This window comes from Polypterus senegalus, chromosome 1, assembly GCF_016835505.1.
Source record: "Polypterus senegalus isolate Bchr_013 chromosome 1, ASM1683550v1, whole genome shotgun sequence".
Lineage (NCBI taxonomy): Eukaryota > Metazoa > Chordata > Cladistia > Polypteriformes > Polypteridae > Polypterus > Polypterus senegalus.
In genome coordinates, this window is record NC_053154.1 from 328,878,037 (window position 1) to 328,901,247 (window position 23,211).

Below are 23,211 nucleotides of genomic sequence, written 5' to 3' on the forward strand. Positions count from 1 at the left end.
AACCTCGGCTTGCATTCTGTGCAGATTCTGACTTGCTGGGACCTTCCATCTGCGTTGCTTCGTATTTTCTTCTTCTACAGATTTGTTTTATTTTTATTTTATATTCACATTCTTTCTATTCCTCGAGTTCGTTCTTTGGGTGCCACCACCATGTTTATTTATTTTCTGGGGTTGCCCCTTTAGCTTTTATTGTAAAGTGCGAGTGTGGGCAAGATATTTTTGAAAAATTATAGAAAATGCTTAACTTTAGAACACAATTTCAAGTTGCAAATGCATATATGGCATGTTCGGGAAGAAATAACCTTCACTTGAAAAATGCTAAACTTATCCTTTAAGGACAAAGAGAGTCAACTAAAATAGCCACGTAAAGAGCTAGAGGGTCCATTGTGGCACTCGGTGCTGACGCCCCAATATGAACAGGACTACGAGATGGCGCACTGCTATTCTGGCCTCCATTATATTTATTTATCACTTAGAGACGTGGCCTCCTTACAGCTCATTGAAAAAGTGCCATATGCCCCCTGAAAATTGATGAAGTGAAGAGCGATTGTCCCCTGTAGACCAGCATGCCTTGGATGTGTCAAGAGGAAAGCAAAGCGAGTGTGACAAGGGATCAAGAACTGCTTATTCTACAAAGATACTCTAAAATGGCCTGGGCACATTGCTTGGTACCCCTAGAAAAGATCCTAAAGAATTGGATTTGAGGGATTTTTTTCAAACAAGATGTTTTCTTTAATTAATATCACAGAGGTCTCCAATAGTGCAGTCAGACATTCAGGCGATTTAAATGGAGACAAGTCGTCATTCTGCTGTTTGTGTCCCACACTGAACATGGCCCAGAGAAAGCAAAAGAGAGTCGTCTGAGGAGATCGAAAGAAAATGATAGACGGGTATGTTAAAGACAAAGGCTAGAAGACCACCACCATGCAGCTTGATGTTCCTGTGACGACAGTTAAAAATATTATGAAGAAGTATAAGGTGGACGGGACTGTAGCCAACCTCTTTGGACGCGGCCGGGATTGTGAGAATGGCAGACAAAAATCCAAAGAGATACACGATGAACTCCAAAGTCAAAGTCCATCAGTGTCTGATCACACCATCCACCGCTTTTTGATTGACAGGGGGCTAATGGCAGAAGACCCAGGAGCACCCCCCATAAAAAAGTCAGACTAGAATTTGCTAAAATGCATATTGACGAGCCACAATGTTTCTGGGAGGAATACCCTTTGGACAGATGAGATAAAACTGTCAAGTCACATCAGCTCTGTGTCCACAGGTGAAAAAACGAAGCTTCAAAGAAAAGAACATCAGAACTACAGTGAAACATGGAGGAGGCTCGGTTATGTTTTGGGGCTGCTTTGCTGTGTCTGGCATAGTGTGCCTTGAATCTGTGCAGGAAACAATGAAATCTGAAGACTGTCAAGACATTCTGGAGTGAAACGTACTGCCCAGGTGTCAGTCACCGGTCATGGACCCTTCATCAGTATAATGAGCCAAAACTCAAAGCTAAAAGCACCAAAGAGTGGCTAGGAACAAAACATTGGACTGTTCTAAAGTTGCCTTTCCTATCAAACATCTGTGGAAAGAAGTGAACCGTGCAGTCTGGAGAAGACCCCCTTCAAACCTGACACAGCTGGAACAGTTTGCTAAGGAAGAGTGGGCCAAACAACCTGTGGACATTTGCAGAAGTCTCATGGGGAGCTCCAGGACAGGGCCGTCTTAATGCATGGGCCTGCTGGGCAGTTGTCTGGGGTGCCCCGTGCTAATCTATGTATGTTGTGACTTGCTGAGCGGTTGTGTAGGTAGGGACCCCAGTGCACTGCTTTGCCAGGGGGCCTATAACGGTGCTAACACGCTCATTCTAAATGTTATGCTACGTTATGTTCTAACTGCAAAGGCAGAGTCCCATTGCATGGCTCTAACTTGTATCGAGTCGCGGTATTGACCCAAACACCATACATACGGATAGTATCAAATTATATATAAGGATGTGGATTAGTCAAGAGGCGGAGCCACCTGTCCATCATTGCTAAGGGACCGCCCCAGACACATAAAGTCCAGCATGGTTAATGTTGAATGTCCTCTGTTATTAAGGCTTTTGCTCCTTTTTTGGATTTTGTTCATTGCCTTTAGTCCTTTTTTGCTCTGGAATTTGGGTTCTCTTATGGATTGTGTTTTTTGAATTTTTTTTTTTGCTTTGGATAGAATGTTAGGCAAGTCCCTTTTTATTTTAAACCCTTTCTGGTATTTTTCCTTTTCATGCAATACATCCTCCTTTATAAAGATTCCTTGTTGCCCTGCTCTGTACAAGCCAGGGGTTCATGGTAATCCTCTCTCTTGGGGAGCATTTTGATTGTGTTTTGGGACTTTACAGAATATATATGTGAACTTTGAGTATTGCCCAAATTTTTATCAAGTGTAAGCTGAGGGGGTTAACGGTGATCCTTTGCTTTGTGGGGCACTTTGAGTGTTTTTTGGGACTTTACAGAATATAGATTTGAACTCTGAGGCTAGGCTGCTCTTCTTCTGGTCTGCTCTCCTGAGTGTTTTTTGGAAGCCTCACCACATCTTGGCAGATTGTGAGATAAATCACAACACTTAGTGTTTCTTAAACTTGTGAAGGGGTTGCAAGCCGTATGGAGATCAATTTACAGAGAACACAAACGAAGGATTTTGAGGTTGAAAATTCTAAAGTTGTGCGCCCGTTTCTGGCCTGTCTATGACACCACGCCCTCTGGTTATCTTGGCTTTACAACCCAGAAGAAATGCCACAATGGTGCCCACTGGGACCGGCTAATGATGAAGGTGCATCGGTGTGCAGGACAAAGTGGTGCTGCCTTCTTTTCTTTGGCATGGCACATGAGACATACAGCTGCAGCTACGGTGATACTTAGCACTTCAGCCCAAGGGTGAGGTTCCTACGTCTGTGCATACTGTAGACCTGTTTGTAAGTATCCATCTTTTATTATCCTCATGCTATAAATAAACTGTTTCACATAGCACTTTTAATAAATTGGAGCCGGCATGTGTGAGTTATTTGTTGAAACACAGCCCGTCATCACATCTGAACCACAAACAGTGAAGGCTGACTTGTGTGCACCTTTGCCAATTTATGAAGTTACTTAACGAATTGAAATCTGGACTCGTTTATTGTTCTGGTGAGACAGATACTGTATCTCACAGACGTGACTGATGCGCACAATTTTTATTCCTTGCCCCATGAAAATAAATGGAGAGTCCTGACTTCTTTCCTATACTGGTTCATGACCTTTTGTGTTTCTTACTTTATGTGATTTATAAACTTTAGTTATAAAATGTTCTCCGCTTTATGTGCTGCGCCAGCCTCCACTACTCCAATCTTCTTTCAATATTAAAACCTTTACAAAGAACAATTCTAACGCTTTTCAAACGGCACTCTTCTCCTCCTCAGACCATCAACCCATTCAACTCGCTCCCTTCCTTCTTTCTGCAGATTACGAACAAGGGCCAGAATATTGTTTAGGGTCGCAAATGGAGTGTGTCCTCCTGAAATCTCTCCTCAAGCAGTGTGTCAAGTAGTCTTTAACCTCAGAAAAGTATGCATTTGTTTTTTACATAACATTAGGGGGCTCCGCCCCCTGCTTGCTTTGCTTTTGTCTCACTGCTTTGTCTCTCTTCTCCCCCAGACATCCATCCATCCATCCATTTTCTAACCCGCTGAATCCGAACACAGGGTCACGGGGGTCTGCTGGAGCCAATCCCAGCCAACACAGGGCACAAGGCAGGAACCAATCCTGGGCAGGGTGCCAACCCACCGCAGGACACACACAAACACACACTAGGGCCAATTTAGAATCGCCAATTCACCTAACCTGCATGTCTTTGGATTGTGGGAGGAAACCCACGCAGACACGGGGAGAACATGCAAACTCCACGCAGGGAGGACCCCCGGAAGCGAACCCGGGTCTCCTAACCGCGAGGCAGCAGCGCTACCACTGCGCCACCGTGCTGCCCTCCCCCAGACATCCTCAAACACTATTCGATCTCTTTTCGCTGTTCCTTTATTTCACCGAGTAATATTTTCCATTTGTTTGCATTAATGCGATCTTTTACTCTCATTTTATTGAGACTTTCGAATTTTATTATCTTCATCATCTCTAACCTATAATCTGCATGTGTATCGCCAACATTTTTGAATTCTTTACGACGTTCTACTTTGTCATCTACTCTGTCTTTTTCTGGCCCCGTGCGTGGTCAAAACTCTTGGCACAACGTCTTATCTCGCGGGACGTGAAAGTGTCTCTCTGAGAAGGTCACGTCTCGTCCCAAGTTTTTTTTTTATATAATAGAGAGATACATACCTCTATATCAATTCAGGTCGGGACTCAGACTACAAATGCAATGAATATAATACCTCTATAATATATAAAATCCAACGTATGTCTGTCTGTCTGTCTGTCTTCTTTTCACGAGAGAACTACTTAACGGATTTCGATCTGTTTTTTTCTAGAATTTTCTTGAACATTCCGGTTGATTTTGCGACTTCTCTCATCGTGCTAAATATCAGAGTTCATTATATATTCGCGCTAATCCGAGACAGAGGCTGCGGGCCGAGGGGAGGCGGAAGTGTGACGTCAGGATTTGGGAACTGGGCAGGGTCCACCTCACTCACGCGCCAGCCTCCAATCGAGTCGCTCTACCTCTCGCCATGTTTTGGAGTGTAACTTGCCTCTGCTTAGTAAGCGATACCTGTTTGTTTATTGATTTTTAAAGTTTGTCCTGTTACACTACTACATGGGCGGAGCCAATGGGGACGGCTAGTATATAAACCGTATATACTCGTGTTTAAGTTCTCCCGTGGATAATTCAGGGCTTGATTTTACCGTATTAATTTCTGCTATTTGTCGGTTGTATAAGTCAAATGCGGAAAACTCACGCTATTGGTCCAATAGATTATGATATGCTAACGGCCAACTGAGAGAGTAACCACAGAGCGCACAGCCTTGTTTTTCTCTCTATTGTGCCTACGTGACCACACGGTAATACCTGAACTATTCCCAAGCAACGTTTGCACTGTTTTGTGTTTTTTGTAACTCACCCCCTCATATACCTTTATCATAAGAGCATCGCTTATCTACGATGGAGCATTCGATCAGAAGAAAATATGAAGCTGGTTTTAAATTAAAAGTCATTGAAGTAGCAAAAGAAATTGGTAATTGAGCTGCTGCTGCAACAAAATTCAATGTGTCTGAGAAACTGGTGCAAGATTGGAGGAGGCAAGAAAACGTAAAAAAAATGTGTCACATTTTTGAACGGGCGTATAACTCGGGTTTGATTTTATGATCGATTTTTCGGGTTTCAAGACCCGACTTATACGTGAGTCTATACGGTATACATTTACACAAGGGAGGGACAATTAGGGATAAAAACGAGGAAACAGGAGAAAACCAAAGTGAAAAGTAAGCAAAACCCTGTGGGCTGTATCTCCACCCGAGGCGACATTAGGCTGCTAACAGGACCTTTGAGTCCGATCGACGGCAAATGAAGCAAGACCCTGGGTCAACACTGAGGACGACCCCTCCTAACTCGGCCTCGGAGCGTCGGGCGAGTCCTACCTCATCGGCTGAGCACGGTGCCGGCTTCTTCTTCAGCTCATTACATTTCCTCAGCTTGCATATCTGGTGTCCAGTTTTGCGGTTGCGACAGCAGCTACATTCCCCGCAGTTAACCTTCCTGAGGCAGGGCTCACAAGCTCCACACCGCCGCCGTTTCTTCTTCACCAGACCGTGAGGATGAGGAGGGGTTGGGTTAGAAGTAGAATTGCAGGCTGTCACAGGAGACATGGGGCGTGAGGAAGAGCAGGAGGAAACCACCGATGCCCCGATGTCTGTGCCCAGAGATCTTTGGTTGTCCTCGAGCTGGGATAGAGGGCTTTCCAAGCCCAAGAAGGGTTTTGTTTCAATGCCCGTTTTGGAAATGGAATCTGCTTTGGCATGGAGAACAGTCGATTCTGTTGCGCTTTCAAAGGTTAACACTGACTTGCGAAGACCCGTTTGCATCGGCCAGGTCTGCAGGTTGCTGGCCACATGTGTGAAGGCGTTGCTCAATTTTTCCAACATTTTTACTGGGCTTTGGCTCTCTGAACCGGGAGGTGGGTTTCCTTTCACGTTGGGGGGCTCAGTGCCACCGCCATCCGCCCACTTCTGGAAGCTTAGCACAGAAGGCAAATGGCTCTGTGACGCATCGTCAGTGCAGCAAGAGGTTGTGCGGGGGTCCGCTTCCTCAGTGGGACGCTCCTCTTTGACATCACTGTCGTTGCTCATTGAGCTTAAATGAGGAGATTCTGATGTGTTGGTTGTGCTGATGGACACCTGAATGCCAAAGTCCACATTTCTGGCACCGTCTTCTTTTTGTTCAGAGGATACGCCTGGAAGGAAAGCGTCACTCTGGTCTGCATTTTCTGGCTTGGGTGCTGCCTGACTTTTCTGGTGCTCTTCATCGGTGCTCGGCCCAGTCTGCGGAGAGCAGGGACTTGAACCAGCGACCAGGGTGTGGACGATGGTGACGGCTCCAGAGCCTGTGCCAGTGCCTCCATTTTCCTTTTGTTTAGCGCCAGATTCTGCTTCACAGGGTGCCACTTCAGCCCGCTCACATTGTCCTTCGTTAACTGTGGCAGCAAGGTCCCAATCCTCTTGTGCTTTCTCTTCGGCCTTGAGGTTGCTTTTCACTTTAGAGGGTTGCCTTCTGCTAGGCTCTGGCAAATCTGGGAGGCCTTGAAGGAGCGGAGAGAAGCACCATGACCTCCTCAAGCAAGGAAAGTTGGCAAAGCGCTCCCGGTTAGCGGACTGCCTCGTCCTTACCGCCCCCAATGCAGGTGAGGTGTTTGTGATGGTGCCGTATAACTCCTGCAGAGCCGCACTGGGAGCTCGGTTGACTTTCTTCACCTCCTTAGTCGCCTGACTTCTGCTCTGTGCCGATGGTTTAGACCTCCATTTGTCTTCGTTCCTCTGAAGGGATGCTTTGCCCTGATGTCTATTTGAGTTAAAGGTCTGCCTCTTGACTGTGCAAACATCTCTCTTGGCATCTGATCTAGCCCTGGGTTCCGTTTTATTGGAATTTTTGGTAGAACGAGGCATAGTTGCACTCAAAAGAAATGAAAGGGGAAAGAGTTAAGGGCACAGGCATGGGCGCAGCAAATTCAGGGGGCCAAGACAAGAAGGTGCAGGCTGGGAGAGGTGGGCATAGTGAAGAGGAGGTTAGCTGCCTGGTAATGGAAAGCTGCTTACTTCTGCCTTGTGCTCTTCTTTCTGGATTACCATGAAGAGGAGGAGGAGGAGGAGGAGGAGAAGTCGTCTGTCTGATGGGACCGCCGTCTTGGTCCAAAGTCAAAACAAAGCCGACATCCTTACTGCTTCATCCTTTAGGCTTTGGTGACCGTGTGTGTGGCAGACCTGCAATTAAAGAAAATGAGGTTAACTCTAAAGGAGCCAACGTGTGATTACGCATCTCATCCGCTGAAGCGCAGAGACAAAAACAGCTCAGAGCAACCGACAAACAAACTAAACGAAGATCATGAAAGAAAAAAGTGTTTGGAACACGGAAGGTGTTGAAGGGTCTTCACCAGAACAGAACTGCCCACCTCCTCTTTAACTTCTACTCCTGGGTATGCGAGAAACCACATCGTAATCAGTGCATCAGTGCTGGCTGAACCCTGACACCTTAGGCCGCGTCCACAACACTAGACGTTCGTTTTAAAATGTAGTTTATGTTTTTCACCTTTTGGCCACACTAGCCTGACATTACAAACCTCTGAAAATGGAGACTTCTGAAAATGCTCTCCGCAGCCATAAATTCCTGAAAACGGATGCTCGGCCATGCCATGTGGCTGGTCGAAAGCATAGACTCTCAGAAATGCAGACTCTAACCGTGCTCTGATTTGTCCATGTTTATTAGATAGTCCCTTCCTGATTGGATCCTGCTCACTGCAATGTGGTGGTCACTGGATGCTTGAGCTGTTCTTTATACAGCTACCAGTTAATCCAAAATGCTGCTGCAAGAATTATTACAAGAAAATATGAACACATAACTCCAGTTCTTAAATCCTTACACTGGCTCCCGGTTAAGTTTAGGGCAGATTTCAAAATCCTCCTTTTAACATATAGAGCATTTAATGGCCAAAATCCGACTTACTTGTCTGAACTTATCATGACTTACAAACCAGAGCACACATTAAGATCTCAAGATACCGGTCTGCTTAGGATTCCAAGGATTAATAAAATAACAGTGGGAGGTCGAGCTTTTAGTTACAGGGCCCCTAAACTGTGGAGTGGTCTGTCTGCTACTACAAGAGATGCCCCTTCAATCTCAGCTTTTAAATCCCGGCTGAAGACTCACTACTTCAGTTTAGCACACCCTGACTAGAGCTGCTGATTAACTGTACAGACTGCATATCTGTTGTTAGTAATTAGCATTAAAACATAAGTAATACGATTGTTGTAATTGTTACTAACCCTCACCTATTCAGTTTCTCTTCTCTGTACTCAAATGTGGCACTTGTTGCCACGGCCCACCTGCCAAGTTGTTTTCCCTGCCTAAGTAAAAGTCATTTCTGACAGAGGATAGCAGGAATCATCAGGGTTCCTTTCATCGGATTGGCTGGACCAGCGCTGTCTCAGCTGTGGAATGGCCAATTGGGGGAGGCAGCTTGATGGCCGACGTCTCCAGGACTTTGAACAAATCCAAATCGTATTATGTGATATCATCTACTGTTGAATTCCGCTCTGTACTTGTAATTAATTCTATTGCATTGTTGTATTGTATTGAGGGTTACTTGTGTTCTGTTCTGTGCATTGTGTTGTATATACCCCCTTTTTCTTGACACCCACTGCACGCCCAACCCACCTGGAATGGGGTCTCTCTTTGAACTGCCTTTCCCAAGGTTTCTTCCTTTTTTTTCCCTACAAGGGTTTTTTTCTCTTGTCTTCTTAGACAGTCAAGGCTGGGGGGCTGTCGAGAGGCAGGGCCTGTTAAAGCCCATTGTGGCACTTCTTGTGTGATTTGGGGCGATACAAAAATAAATTGTATTGTATTATAATTGTATTGTCACATCTCATTCCCTGAATGGTCACCCTGAACAGAAGATTCCAACCCAGTGGACACAGAAGTCTTCCTTTCCATGGTTCTTGTTGTGTTGCCTACCTGGACGCATCTAATCTGTGTTTTGTACAGTTTGAATGCTGAAAAAAAGGCCAATAATCTTTTGGTCCCTACAGTTTTGTGATAAATCCTGTGGCTGGTGGCATTACTGTCCCTTCAAGGATATTTTTCATCCGCTGTGCACAAGTCCAGTGCAGATGAACGTCTTCGTCAAATGCGTTTTCTGACATTTTAGTGTGGACAGACATACTTGAACAAATGACAAATGACGTGAAAACACAAGTGTGGCCGGAGATCAAGTTGTTTAAAAACGCTGTAGTCCTGACATAGCCTGAGTGTGGCAACGCGCCTCCAGAACGCACTTCAGCATTCTTCCCAACGGTGACATCCCACATCAGAAAACAGTTCTTCAGTGGGTGGCTAAGTTTAGACAGACGGGTACAAAATTGAACAGAAAATCGCAAGGCTATCCTCGGACTGTACGAACACCTGAAATCATCCAAGCTGTAAGGGAATCAATTTTGCAGCCTCCTAGACATTCAAGGCACTTCTGCCTTAGGAATTCCATCACGTCTTTGAGGAGAATTTTGTATGAGGAACTTAATTTCCATTCATACAAAATGATGGTAGTGCAGAAACTTACTGAGAGAGACTGGGAGAGCCATAGAGAGTTGTGTGTGAACATTCTGAAACCGTTCATTGAGATGCAATCGTCATGTGCAGTGATGAGGCACATTTCCATTTAAATGGTTGCGTAAATAAGCAAACTTTAGCTATTGGGCTGAAGCCAACCCTCGTGAACTTCATCAGAGACCCCTGCACAGTAAGCGTGTTACAGTTTGGTACGTCATTGCAGAATTTGGCATTGTAGGCCCTTACTTTTTTGAGGAGGGAGAAGCAATGGTCACCATCACTTCAGAATATTACATTGAAATGCTAAGAGAACTTTTTGCCGGCCCAACTGGAAGAAATGGATGTGGTGGATGTCCGGTGTCAACAGGATGGAGCAACAGCTCATATGGTGTGGAGATCCATGCAAGTTTTGCGAGAGAAGTTTACTTTACGGGGAAGCTGATCTCCCTGCATGGCGATGTTGGGTGGCCTTCACTTTTCACCTGATCTCACTCTGTGTAATTTCTTCTTGTGGGTCTTTCTCAAGTCAAAGGTATTCACACACCGACCTCAAAACCTTGAAGTCCTCAAGGATGATATTCACCATGAAATCGCCGCCATTCCACCTTGAAAGAGTCATGCGAGTGTTCAGAAAACGTCTCACAGAGTGTATCGCTAATGATGGCCTCCACCTTGAAGATATAATTTTTAAAACACATGTGCTTTTGCATTAAATTTGCAGTTAACTATGGCCTCTAAGCAAGTGAAGAGTGGTAGTGTTGGTGAGAAGAAAGGTTCAAAGAAAACTGAAATCGAATTAAAGAAAGAAATTATTGAAAAGTATGAGCGTGGCGTTCATGTTACTGATCTTGCCGCCAAATACAAGAAGTCTATGATTCTGACTTTTCTAAAGCAGAAAGAGGCCATTAAAGAAGCTGATGTTGCAAAAGGAATTACAGTGTTAACCAAGCAGAGGCCTCAAGTGCTGGAAGAGGTGGAAAAACTGTTGCTAGTGTGGCTGAACAAGAAGCACCTTGCAGGGGATAGAGTAAGCGAGGCGATGTTATGCAAGAAAGCCAGGAAGATTCATGGCAATCTGCTGCAAAACTATCCTTCTACGAGTGGCGAAGGTGAGGAATTTAAAGCCAGTTTCGCAAGAGAAATGGCATTTATAGTGTGGTAAGGCATGGAGAGGCTGCTAGTTCCAACGCTGAAGCTGCGAAAGAATTCGTGAAAAATTTCACAAAATTCGTGGAGGACGAAGACTACATCCCGCAACAAGTGTTCAACTGCGACAAGACCGGATTGTTCTCGAAGAGGATGCCGAAGAGGACCTACATTACCAAGGAAGAGAAGGCTATGTCCGGCCTTAAACCAATGAAGGACAGGTTAACCGTTTTGCTGTGTGCTAACGCTAGTAGCGATGTAAAAATCAAGCTGCTAGTCGTTTACCAATTTGAGAACCCACGTGCTTTCAAGCAGCAGAATGTAAACAAAGCCCAGACTGCCCGTGATGTGGAGGGCAAACATAAAGGGTTGGGTCACAAGGACCTTGTTTTTGGAATGGCTGCACAAGGCTTTTGCTCCCGCCATGAAGCGATATCTTGAAGAGAATAATCTGCCTGAAAAATGCCTTCTTCTGATGGACAATGCACTGGCACACCCTCCAAATTTGGTTGATTATATGGTCGAGGAGTATGACTTTATCACGGTCGTGTTCCTCCTCCCCATCACAACTCCTCTTCTGCAGTTCATGGACCAGCAGGTTATCTCAAATTTTAAGAAGCTGTACACCAAAGGACTACTTGCCAGGTGTTTCAATGTGACTGAGGAGACGTCTTTGACCATGAAAGAGTTCTGGAAGAACCATTTTAATATCATTCATTGAATCAACCTTGTCGATAAAGCCTGGGAAGACGTCACATACCAGACCTTGAACTAGGCCAGGAAAAAAACTTTGGCCTGAATGCGTTCCTGAACAGGATTTAGAAAAATTTAAGCCTCCTGTTGTGGATGAGATTATGTCCATGGGCAAGAGCATTGGTCTTGAAGTGGACAATGAGGACATTGAGGAGCTGGTCTTGGATCACAAGGAGGAGCTGACGATGGAGGAACTCTCTGAACTCCAGCAGGAGCAGCATAAGTTGCTCACCGAGGAGCAGTCCTCAGGGGAAGAAGAGGAAAGGGCGGTTATAAAAAGTGATGGAATAAAAGCTGTCATGGAAAAATGGAACAGGTGCCAGGATCTTTTCGAGGAGAACCACCCTGATAAAGTGGTTGTGAACAGAGTGATAAATATGATGAACGACCATGTTATCTCACAATTCCGAAAAATTTTAATGCGTAGGAAAAGGCAAATCACATTAGACCGCTATTTCGCGAAGTCTGATCCACCAACTAAACAGCTAAAAACACCAGAAACCCAAGAAATCACAAGAGAGAAAACACCTGAAGGAGAACATCCCTCCATTGCACAGAGGGACTCTCCTTCAAAACTGTAATCTCCTCTCCACCCAGCTTCCTGCTTACTTCCTTCATGCCAGAACTTGACTCATGCAAGGTTAGTTTTCTTGGTTGTTTATGGTTAGTTTTTGTATAAATTACGGATTTTTCAAATTTTCATTTTTTTCCTTGTACTTAAAACTCATTAATAAAAAGTGTTTACAGCGAACAGTTCATAAAGCTGTAGTGTGAACTCTTGCAATGTTAGTTTTCTCTGTTCAAGGTTTTCTCAGTGTTATTCAATGTTTTTACACTTAGTTTACTATTACACTGTGCATTCTATGGTATAATTAACTAATTTTGTGCTTAAAAATCTTTAAAAAAAATATTTACATACAGTTCTTACGGTCCGGAACAGATTCATTGAATTTACATACAATCCTATGGGGAAAATTAGTTTGGGTCACGACCAAATCGGGTTGCAACCAGAGTTTTGGAACGAATTACGGTCGTGACCCGAGGTTCCACTGTACTTCTGTTAATGAAGAGCATGGACTGCAGAAGCAGCTGATTATCGTGGCATATCGTGGTCTCCATCGCCTTCTTTTACCACCGTGACTTTCTTCATCGTCACTGTGATCCAAGTAAGCACTAAGACCACCGTGCAGCTCCTACCTGAACTTGTGTTTTCTCTGAACGTCTCAGCCCCCAGGATGTGCACTCCCTCCTTGTCACAAGGGATGCTGCTATGACACTTTCTCACAAACCCGGTAAGGGGTATGTTTTCAAAATTTACTTACACAGATGCCCCGCCATTTTGATTTGTTTCGTCCAAAGAGTTAACTCTGTTATGATTCTGCTTATGTTTTGTTTGTTTTTCCAGGAGAAGAATCTTGTCTTTTCTCTGAACATTCTATTTTTTTTCCAGAGAGTGTGAGGATTGGAGATTTTAGGTTCAGTTTTGTTTTGTTTGTCACAGGACAACTGAAAAACAGTGTGAGACAGTGTGAAGTAAGTGAGAAAGTGAAACAGCGTGAGTGTGAGGGATACTGAGAGAGTGAGAAAAGTGAGAGGGAGTGAGAGAGTAAAGAGAGACACAGAGAGTGAGAGCGAGACTGAGAAAAAGTGAGCAAGAGAGTGAGAGTAAAAAGAGCGAGTGAGCGAGAGTGAGTGAGAGAAACAATGTCAGTGAGAGAGACACTGAGAGTGAGAAAGTAAGGAAAGAAAGACAGTGAACTTGTGAGAATAAGAGCAACTGAGAAAGTGAGTGATGCTGAAAAAAATGAGTGAGAGAGAAAGTGAGCAAGAGTGAGAGAGAGTGAGTGAGAAAGAGAAACCGTGTCTGTGAAAGAGATACTGAGAGTGAGAGCAACTCAGGAAGTGAGAGCGAGACAGTAAAAAATAAGTGGGAGAGAAAGTGAGCAACTGAGTGAGAGAATAAACAGCAAGTGAGCAAGCGAGAGTAAGTGAGAAAGAGAAACAGTGTTAGTGAGAGAAGCACTGAGAGTGAGACAGTAAGATTGAGAAAAAGTAAGAGAGAGAGAGTGTGGAGTGAGAGAGTAAAGAGAGACACAGAAAGTGAGAGCAAGACTGAGAAAAAGTGAGCAAGATAGTGAGAGAAGAAAGAGTGATTGAGCAAGGGAGAGAGAGACAGGGAGTGAGTTAGAAAGTGAAAGAGACACCAAGAGAGTGAGAGAGTAACGAAAGAGAGACAGTTACCTGGAGAGCAAGAGCAACTGAGAGAGTGAGACTGAGAAAAAATTAGTTTTGTGCTGAAACTGCCATCAGTTAGTGGCACTGCTTTTTCATTGTTTTCAGGAGGTGCTGGTCCAGGATCTGTGTCAGCCTGATGCCCAGTGTTGCTTGGTCAGCCCACTCTCAATGCAAAGCAGCAGCCGCGATGCCAAGGGGCAGGGATTGGGGAATGAGAACGGGGTGCCAAGTGAGGATGGTGATAATACACCAAGCTGGACGGTGAATCTGTGTGTGCGCCAGGGCCTGCAGGACAACGACACGTGAAAGTCTCGCAGACTTTGAAACAAATCGCTAAAAAACAAAACCTGAAAGAGTCGAGACCAAAATGTGATGGCGTCTTCCATGGCTGTAACAATGGGAGGGCTGTAAATAGTTTCTGATTGTGTGTTTCTTTAAGTGTTTTTACTGGTATTGCTTGATTTCTGCACAGTGAGCTGGCAGTGTGGTTTTGTTCCTTGTGCCTGGGAAGAGGAATTATAATATTAAAGCAAAGAATAAGATGAATGGTGCTTCTCACATGAATGAGCTCGTTCCTGAGAAAGGCAGTAACATTATGTTGGCTGTCTGGAATTGATTGGGATATGAAAGATCGGATGTCAAACAAACAAAAGTTTTCCAAAAGAAAGGAACATCCAGCTTGTTTCAGCACTTAAAACCGAAAAGGCAGAATGGAACTAATGAAAGAAAGCACGGGACGAAACCGACAGCTCCAGAATCTTCTTTGCCCTGCTTCAGAATGACCCACACATGGCACCCTCTCAGTCATACATCCCATTAGATTACATGAGGAGCACAGCGTGCCATGTCTGGGGCTGAGGGAAGAATACGCCGGAGCTGTCCACCACGCCTTCTTACCCTGACATGGTGGCTACGCTACGGTGGGGGAGAAGAAGGAGCAGGCTGGCTGTAGCAGACAGCTGGAGGGCTATCAGAGGGCACTTGGAGGAAGGGACTCCTCTGTCGGTGGGCACTCTGGAGACCTGTAGTTATTATACTGGGAAGACGTTGGCTGGTGTGCTCTGCAAGATAAACTGTTTGAAGAAAAAAAACAAAATAGAAAAATCACCTGCAGTATGGCGGTCTGAGGTATAAGAAAAAGCAGTGGGGGCTGCAAAAAAAAAGAAAAAGTCATAAAGAAAACTGCAGAGTTAAAAGAAAGACCCCTGTAAGTGATGTGAAAGAAGTATGGAGGCCACAGGGAGGAAGAACAAGGCCTGCAAATGCATAATCCAAGTACAGTAATTCTTTGCGATTCAAGCGGGGGGTTAGGGGCGCAGGACCCCCATGAATACGAAATTCCATGAATACATTTTAAGCCTATGATTACTGTATACTCTAACTACGATGCAAAAAGTCTGTGAGAAACGCAAGATGGAACGATCCCCGCACAATCAAATCCCATATGTGAGACTGGCTACCCATGTGTGGCGTCTCCGAGACAAAGAGTGTAACTCAGGAGCTCTTTAGTGAACTGTAAGTTTTTACAAAATTTTAATTATTACAATAAATGAATGTGTATATTTATGGTAGTAAATGACCAAAATGACTAACACTACTGATACAAAGGAAGTCCAACAAAACATCAAGCACAAAACGATGACCGATAAGCACTGACGCCACTGGGCAGTTTCGCAGATGCTGATGATGGAGGTGTAGTTATGAAGTGAAATCCCCAGTGACCCGCCGTCTGAAAGTTATTTTAAGTTTTGTCCTACCATGACGCTCATGTAAAGTGAAGATTTGTAGAAGCTGGACGAAGACGATTTCCAACCCAGACGAACTCACATGAACAAGTGGGCACAAGACGAGACCGTAAATCCAGAGAAATCTAATCCAGTGGGTTTAATTGTGCAGTTAAGTGTTGAAACAAAAAGACACCACTGACTGGACTCCTACGCTTTCACCTAGCAGCCCTCACGGCAACCGCAGTAGCTGCCCAATGACGCAGTGCTCTGGGGGGTTGCTGGGATTTGCAGTCCATTTAAATAGCAGGACTACTTCCTCTGCAGTTTTCACAAAACCCGAGAAATAATTTCCATTTCATTTTCGATAACAAAGTCTTGAAATGTTGGATCTGTGAATTGTAAACCCATGAATCGCAAGTGCTGACCAGTGCCAAGAAAAAAAAAATTACAGATAAAAAAATCTGGACAGAAAGACGTTTTCTTATTCTGCAACGTTTCTCATTGACAATAAAATGTATGTTTTTCGTATTTCTAGTAAGGATCCGGAAAAAGTTGCATTTTCAATTTGTAAATTCAGGGCATTCTCCTAATTGTGTGTTTTTTCTTCTCAAGAATAGTTGAAAGTGATTTCTGTATTAAAATAGTTAAATACATCGTGAATGATTCATCAATTTGGAACAACTAAGTTTTATTTTTCTGCTATGTCAGGTCAGGTTCGGGAGCGTGCACTGGTACAGCGGGTTGCCGCACCCACCGAACGATAAAACAGCTTGGGATTCCGGTTGGTAACACCCCAGGCAGACACAAAGTCCAGTCCCACCCACCAGAAATGACCCTCAATCTGCTGCAGCCAGGCAATGAGGGTCCTGTGAGCCGGGTCACCCTCAGGTAATGGCGCCACATGGCTGTAGTGCCATAACTGATGCTCCCTCACAATGCAGGTGATGTGCCTCATTCGGGACTCCATGAGCAACACAAAGTCAAACCAGTGGTACATTCTTCACCCCTTTATGCACTGCAGTTCCAGATGAGCATTCATTGGTTGTCAGCTGTCACGCACACAGTGCCACCCCTACGACTAATGATAAGATCAAACCTGCTTGAGTTTATCAAAGCCAGTTGTGCACTAGTTGGAATGAGTTGCTGGGCATGTTATGTTAGGCATCATGGGAATGTGCCACCAACTGCCTCCGACTCACTAAGATTATGCAAATGAAGGCTATGACTGAACGTCACTGGAAAGACACATAATGTGACAAGGCCTTTGATCAGCACCTACACGAACGTCACTGTTACCTGTGGAGATCACCGCAAGAACAAGAACACACTGTGCAACAGGATTAAAAATTCTGCGAGACAGCAGACAGGGTGGGATGAAACTTTGAGGGAACGAGAGCTAAAATGTCTGTCTCCGTGGAAGAAGTCACCAAAGGGGCCTGCTAACATACTGGAGGAAACTTTCTGAATGAAGGATTTCCATTAGTCAACCACATGCTAGCTGATAGATAAGTAGGATATACAGATGGAAAAGGAACACAACACAACCTCCATTGTTGAAACAAGCAAAGAGAATAATAGGAGAACAAAACAGTGCAACAACGACAAAGCTGGATGACAACATCAAATGTGAACATGAACAACAGTCGCCATTCAGAACCTTGACCACCACAGACACCACTGGCTCACTAAGCCAAAGAGTCCCTGAATCAGCACTTGTCCGATTTTATCCTGCAGAAGGGCCTGATGAAGTTGCTGGCCATTGGCAGGCAGAAGTTCACAACCCTGACCGTTGTGACGTAGGGCATAGCAGAGGTGTTGAGGTCAGGAGAGACGACTGGACAAGGCAAGATCTCCTCTCCAACATGCATTGCTCATGTGGCCTGGTATTGTCCTGCTGTAGGGTGAGAGCAGAGGGACTCTGGTAGGTCACTTTGCTCAAAGTCAGCAGCATGAAATCTTTTCCTAACCACTGCTGTTTCACATCCGAAAGATCTCTCAGATGGACCAGTCTGATATGTCCACCCTGCTCTGCGTTTAGTCAGTCAAAGGCAATCACATCTTGGACCCTCAAGATCTGCTGGAGCCTCTAATGCATGATGGAGTGGCTTAGTCCATAGTGTGGAGTGACACTGGCACACGATAAAGCTGCCTGCTGTATGCCAGTGGTCCTCTCCCTTGTGGAATGCACAACAAACTCACCAAGTGTGGCCTGTGCCTCTCTAAGGCTAAGGATCTGCGCTGGTTTCCAGGAAAGGTTGACGGTTCAACAAAAAAAGCAAAAAAAGAAACGTCCTTTGACTTTCAACTGTTTTTACTTTCAGTAAACTTAATGTGTAAATATTTGTATGAACACTAAAAGAGTCAACACCATAAGACATAAACTAAAAATGTTTCACAATGTGACCCTGAATGAAGGGAGGCTCAAAATCAAAAGTACCAGTCAGTATCTGGTGTGGCCACCAGCTGCTTGAAGTCCTGCAGTGCATCTCCTCCTCATGGACTGGACCAGATTTGTCAGTTCTTGCTGTGAGATGTTACCCCACTCTTCCACCAAGGCACCTGCAAGTTCCTGGACATTTCTGGGGGGAATGGCCCTAGCCCTCACCCTGCGATCCAACAGGTCCCAGACGTGCTTAATTCCTTTCGACGATAAACACGAATCCGTCCATCACCCCTGGTGAGACAAAACCGTGACTCATCAGTGAAGAGCACTTTTTGCCACTCCTGTCTGGTCCAGCGAAGGTGGGTTTGTGCCCATAGGCGGCGTCGTTGCTGGTGATGTCTGGTAAGGACCTGCCTTACAACAGGCCATCAAGCCCTCAGTCCAGCCTCTCTCAGCCTATTGCGGACAGTCTGAGCACTGATGGAGGGATTGTGTGTTCCTGGTGTGACTCGGGCAGTTGTTGTGGCCATCCTGTACCTGTCACGCAGGTGTGATATTCGGATGTACCGATCCTGTGCAGGTGTTGTTACACGTGGTCTTCCACTGCGAGGATGATCAGCTGTCCTTCCTGTCTCCCTGTAGCGCTGTCTTAGGCGTCTCACAGTGCGGACATGGCAATTTATTGCCCTAGCCACATCAGCAGTCCTCATGCCTCCCTGCAGCATGCCTAATGCACGTTCACGCAGATGAGCAGGGACCCTGGGCATCTTTCTATGGGTGTTTTTCACAGTCGGTAGACAAGTCTCTTTAGTGTCCTGAGTTTTTAGAACCGTGACCTTAAATGCCTACTTTCTATAGGCTGTTAAGGTGTTAACGACCATTCCACAGGTGCATGTTAATTAATTGAAAAAGGGTTAATTGAACATGCATGGAAAACATTGTTTAAACCCTTCACAATGAAGATCTGTAAAGTTATTTGGATTTTTAAAACATTATTGTTGAAATACACAGTCCTGAAAAAGGGAAGTTTCTTTTTTTGCTGAGTATATATATCGTGATTCGGACTATGAATGCCATGATTGTAATTACCCTGATCTACATGCTGTCAAATAAACAAACTACAAGCCATGACGCAACGTAAAGAGGCTTCACCTCTGACGTCTGAGGTTCGATTTCCCGAGAGGGGATGCAGTGAGTGTGTACGCCTGATGAGCCCAGAATTAGGGCGAAACACGTGCCGCGTACTCTTTGCGTTATTTGACAGTAAAACTATTCAACCATTCTATGATCTGCTTCTCGCAACTGAAAGAGGGCACCATGGCGGATGTTAGCCGACTTGCAGACCAACCACAAGCGTTACCTGGTAGGTAGCTACCCATACAATCAGATTGTGATTCAGACTATGAATGCCATGAATATATATATATATACAAAGCTCCCCACTTCGGGAAACTCTGAACTACAAAGTAGCAGAAAGCATGATAATTGCGTCCCCCTTCACATCTTATATATAAACATCTGCACGTGGAAGTGTGTCTGTCTGTCTGTCTGGCCCAGAAGTGAGACATGGAGTCGGTGTAAGAGCTCCACCTTGGAGAAAACAGAAAACTCGCTTAGCTGCTAATAACACAAGCGAGACCAGCACGTCAGCAAAACGAAACCTCTGAAGAAAGACAAAGTTGCTTAGCCACTAACATTGGCAAAACAGCATCCCTTTTACTTTTCCTCCCGCTAATGTACAAGTGACGTGAGCACATCAGCAAAATGAATCCTCCTTGGAGAGAGATGCACAGGGTAGCTCCTTTCAATTACCTGACATCTCTACATTTCAGTTTTTTCTTCTGTCGATTTCAATGGTTTCTAGGACCCCAGGCATTTTACAACACAGGCTTACACAGCTAGTGTATATACACTATATATATAAATTATATATACAGTATATATATATATATATATTCATGGCATTCATAGTCTGACTCACAAATCTGTTTGTATGGCGAAACACGTGTCGCATACTCGTTGCATTATTTGACAGTAAACTATTTCAACCATATATATATATATATATATATATATATATATATATATATATATATATATATATATATATATATATATATAGTGGATTCGCAGAATATTTTGATGTCTTCACTTTTTTCACATTTTGTTACATTGCAGCCTTGTACTAAAATCATTTAAATTCATTTTTCCCCTTATCAAGCAATGCTCAAAATCTCAGAAAGACAAAGCAAAAAAAACAGGATTTTAGGAATTATTGCAAATTTATTAAAAATAAACTCAAATATATCCCACTGGCACGAGTATCGAGGCTCCTCACTGTCTACGTCCAGGTGATGCTCAGAAGTGATCAAGACGGCTAACAGGATATTAGGTTACGTAGCGTGATTTGTGGAGTACAAGTCAAGGAGGTTATGTTGAAACTACAGAGTGCGCTGGTGGGGTTGCACTCCAGGCCATCTTAACACCATCACAGGCCCACTGGGCAAAATAGTATGCTGGGGTCCCCTGTTCTGATAGCAAAGCAGAAACATGCATAGGCATCAGAAACATTGCGGGCCCTTATTTTCCTGGGACCTCTGACCAGTGCCCATTTTGCCCGTATGTTAAGACAGCCCTGATTGTGTGCAGTTGTGGTCTCAATATTTCAAAAAAAAAAGAAAAAGCAGCAGAGTGCGAGAAAGTCCAGAGAAGAGTGACAAGGCTCCAGGACTTAACGAAAATGGAGATTAAAAGGGGACATCATTGAAGTGTTTTAATATTATGAAAGCAATACAGTCGATCACTGCTTTTACTATAAAATGCAACCAGAACACTGAGACACAGTTGGAAACTTGTTAAGGGCAGATTTCCAACAAATGTTTGAAAGCTTTTATAGATGCAAAGAACCACAGACACAGAGAATAAATTAACATGTGGTGGAGAGCAGAACTTGAGAGACCTTCAGATTTTGGACACTCTGGTCGAAAAGGATGGATGAGCTTGTTGGGCTGAATGGCCCGTTCTCCTCACACTTTTTCTTATGTTCTCAAACATGCTCACACACGCACACACATATTTGTGTATACTTGCTACTAGATGATGTCGATGATGATTATTTTTGCAACACAGATTTTTCTCCTCCCTGGAATATCACTTTTTGTTTTCTGTGACACTGTTACATAGCAAGTGTCCTCAGGGAAATGGACGGCTGGATGGTTACGCTTAGCAGGAGGCCGGAGCAGAGGGCTTAGCCCACAAACCGTGACCTGAGTTGATGCTAAGCTGGCAGATGAAATTAGAAAAATCAAAATAATAAAACGCGCTTTTGATTATAATGCGCATCTGACACTCCCATATTTGAAGGCACACAATTCATATTACATGCCACCCTACACTAGAGTCGATTAATATTTGCTCGTGTGCTCGTCACATTTTGTTTTCTTGTAGTTTATCCGGGACTCTTGTCAACTGTAGTCGTCTTTGCTTTAATGGTGAGCTCAGTGCGGGACGTTCTATAAATTCAAACGAGTTTCAAACTTGCGCTCTTTGCCAGATTAGCCTGCCACGGCTATAGTGGCTCCAGATTGACGGTTCCCTTCACACAAAGCGCGTTGGGACAGTCGTGCCGTCAACATGCTTTGAAAATGCGCTTCATTGTTCTCCGAGAAGTAAGTCGAACGTCTCTTTATCCTAAAGTCTGCTCAGATACTGCATCTGGAATGCCGTCCATTCGCAGGCAGGCTTTCTTTTTCTTCGCGGCCACTTCGGTGAGCTTTGAACTGCAAAGTAGCGGAAAGCGTGCAGATCGTGACCCCCTTCACACAAAGCGCACGCGGGCACGGCAGCGCCCTGTCAAAAAACGCGATCCCGTCATCCAACGACAGCGCTCAACAGCGCAAAGCAATGAGATTAAAAAAAAAAGTGGGGATCGCGGCCCAGAGCGGCATCCCAGTGAAGCGAGCCTGTCCGCCCCGCTCGCCCATCCGACTCCCCTCCCCCGCGCAAGCAGCGGCTCGTGGTGCCTTTCGGACTGCGCCGTACCGCGCCGCTCCCTTCGTGCCTCGCGCCCAACGCCTTCCAGCAAGTCGCGTTTCTGCTCATTTCTTTTCAACTACACGAGACATCGGGGAGTGTGCGGCGCCCACGCAAACTTTCAAGAAAACAAACTACAAGTGGAACTCCCGACTCGGAGGAGCGGCTTTTCTCGACTCTCGATTTCTTGAAACAAGTTGCGCTGTCGAGCCTGTCATTCAAGGAGCGATCACTTTTGGGGCGGGTGTGTGTGTGTTTGTGTGCGGATGTGTGTGTGTGCGTGGTGGGGGTGCGGATTCTTTTCTTTAAAGAGTAAATACAAATGAAACTAGTTGTGGTTTCTTTCTTTTCCGCAATCAAAAAGAAAACAGCCAGCCACGTGCCACTCGCGAGTTTAATAAATATGTAATCGCAGACATCGAGTAAAGCCGGCTACCTACCCGTGAAGCCCTCGCCCGGAGCGCCGCCGAGCCGCACAGCTCACGCTTGAAATGCTCAGATCCTTCTTCTGGCTTAGTCCAAAATGTGCTTGCACCTCTTCTCTAAGGCAATACATGAATGCAAAACAAAAATCGAAACTGAAAAATAAAAGAAGAAGTCCGATCCGAATGAAAAACACTTAGAAGACGCTCGCCAAGTAAAATCGCGAGCGTAAAGCGTCAAGAAATTACAAATATATGTATATACACATTGATTATAGCTCCCCGCCTCTGTCCCTTCAAAACTGTGCCTCTCCCAGACGGGCGAGCGAGCCCTTACAACCTCGAACCAAGTCAGCTCGGCTCTTTAATGGAGGTTTAAAAGAGACGGGGAAATCCCGGCGTGGATCTGCGGAGCGGCGACCGCTGACACGTGAAGCTAAGTAAGTGCATCTGTGGTCGCGGGAGTCGCGCTGGCACGCGGGCCAAAAAAAAGTTTTACAAAGGCACGTGATTATCTAGCGAACTAAATGAACCAATCGGTGATTGATATATGGACGTTTACATGCGCCCCTTACAGAAAACACATCACCCTGGGAATACAATACAACTTACTTATTCTTGTATAGCACTCTTCAACGAGTGAACGATTTTCAATTAAAGTACAAGTATAGATTATACCGATTACTAAATACAGGACTGGTACACATAAAAATACAGACTTGTTTAAACACACAGAGAACAAGGT

General features: G+C 44.7%; 1 protein-coding gene across 1 annotated transcript in view; it reads right to left on the reverse strand.

Annotated features, from left to right (window-relative positions):
* Positions 1 to 22,775, reverse strand: part of tet1 (tet methylcytosine dioxygenase 1) — a 192,007-nt gene extending 169,232 nt beyond the window's left edge. The window contains exons 1-3 of the mRNA XM_039737872.1: positions 22,734 to 22,775; positions 22,485 to 22,586; positions 5,595 to 7,430 (exon numbers count right to left, since the gene is read on the reverse strand). Coding sequence (XP_039593806.1) covers positions 5,595 to 7,115 — 1,521 coding nt within the window. The 5' untranslated portion in view covers positions 7,116 to 7,430; positions 22,485 to 22,586; positions 22,734 to 22,775. The remainder of the gene's footprint in view (positions 1 to 5,594; positions 7,431 to 22,484; positions 22,587 to 22,733) is intronic.
* Between the last annotated feature and the right edge of the window lie 436 nt (positions 22,776 to 23,211).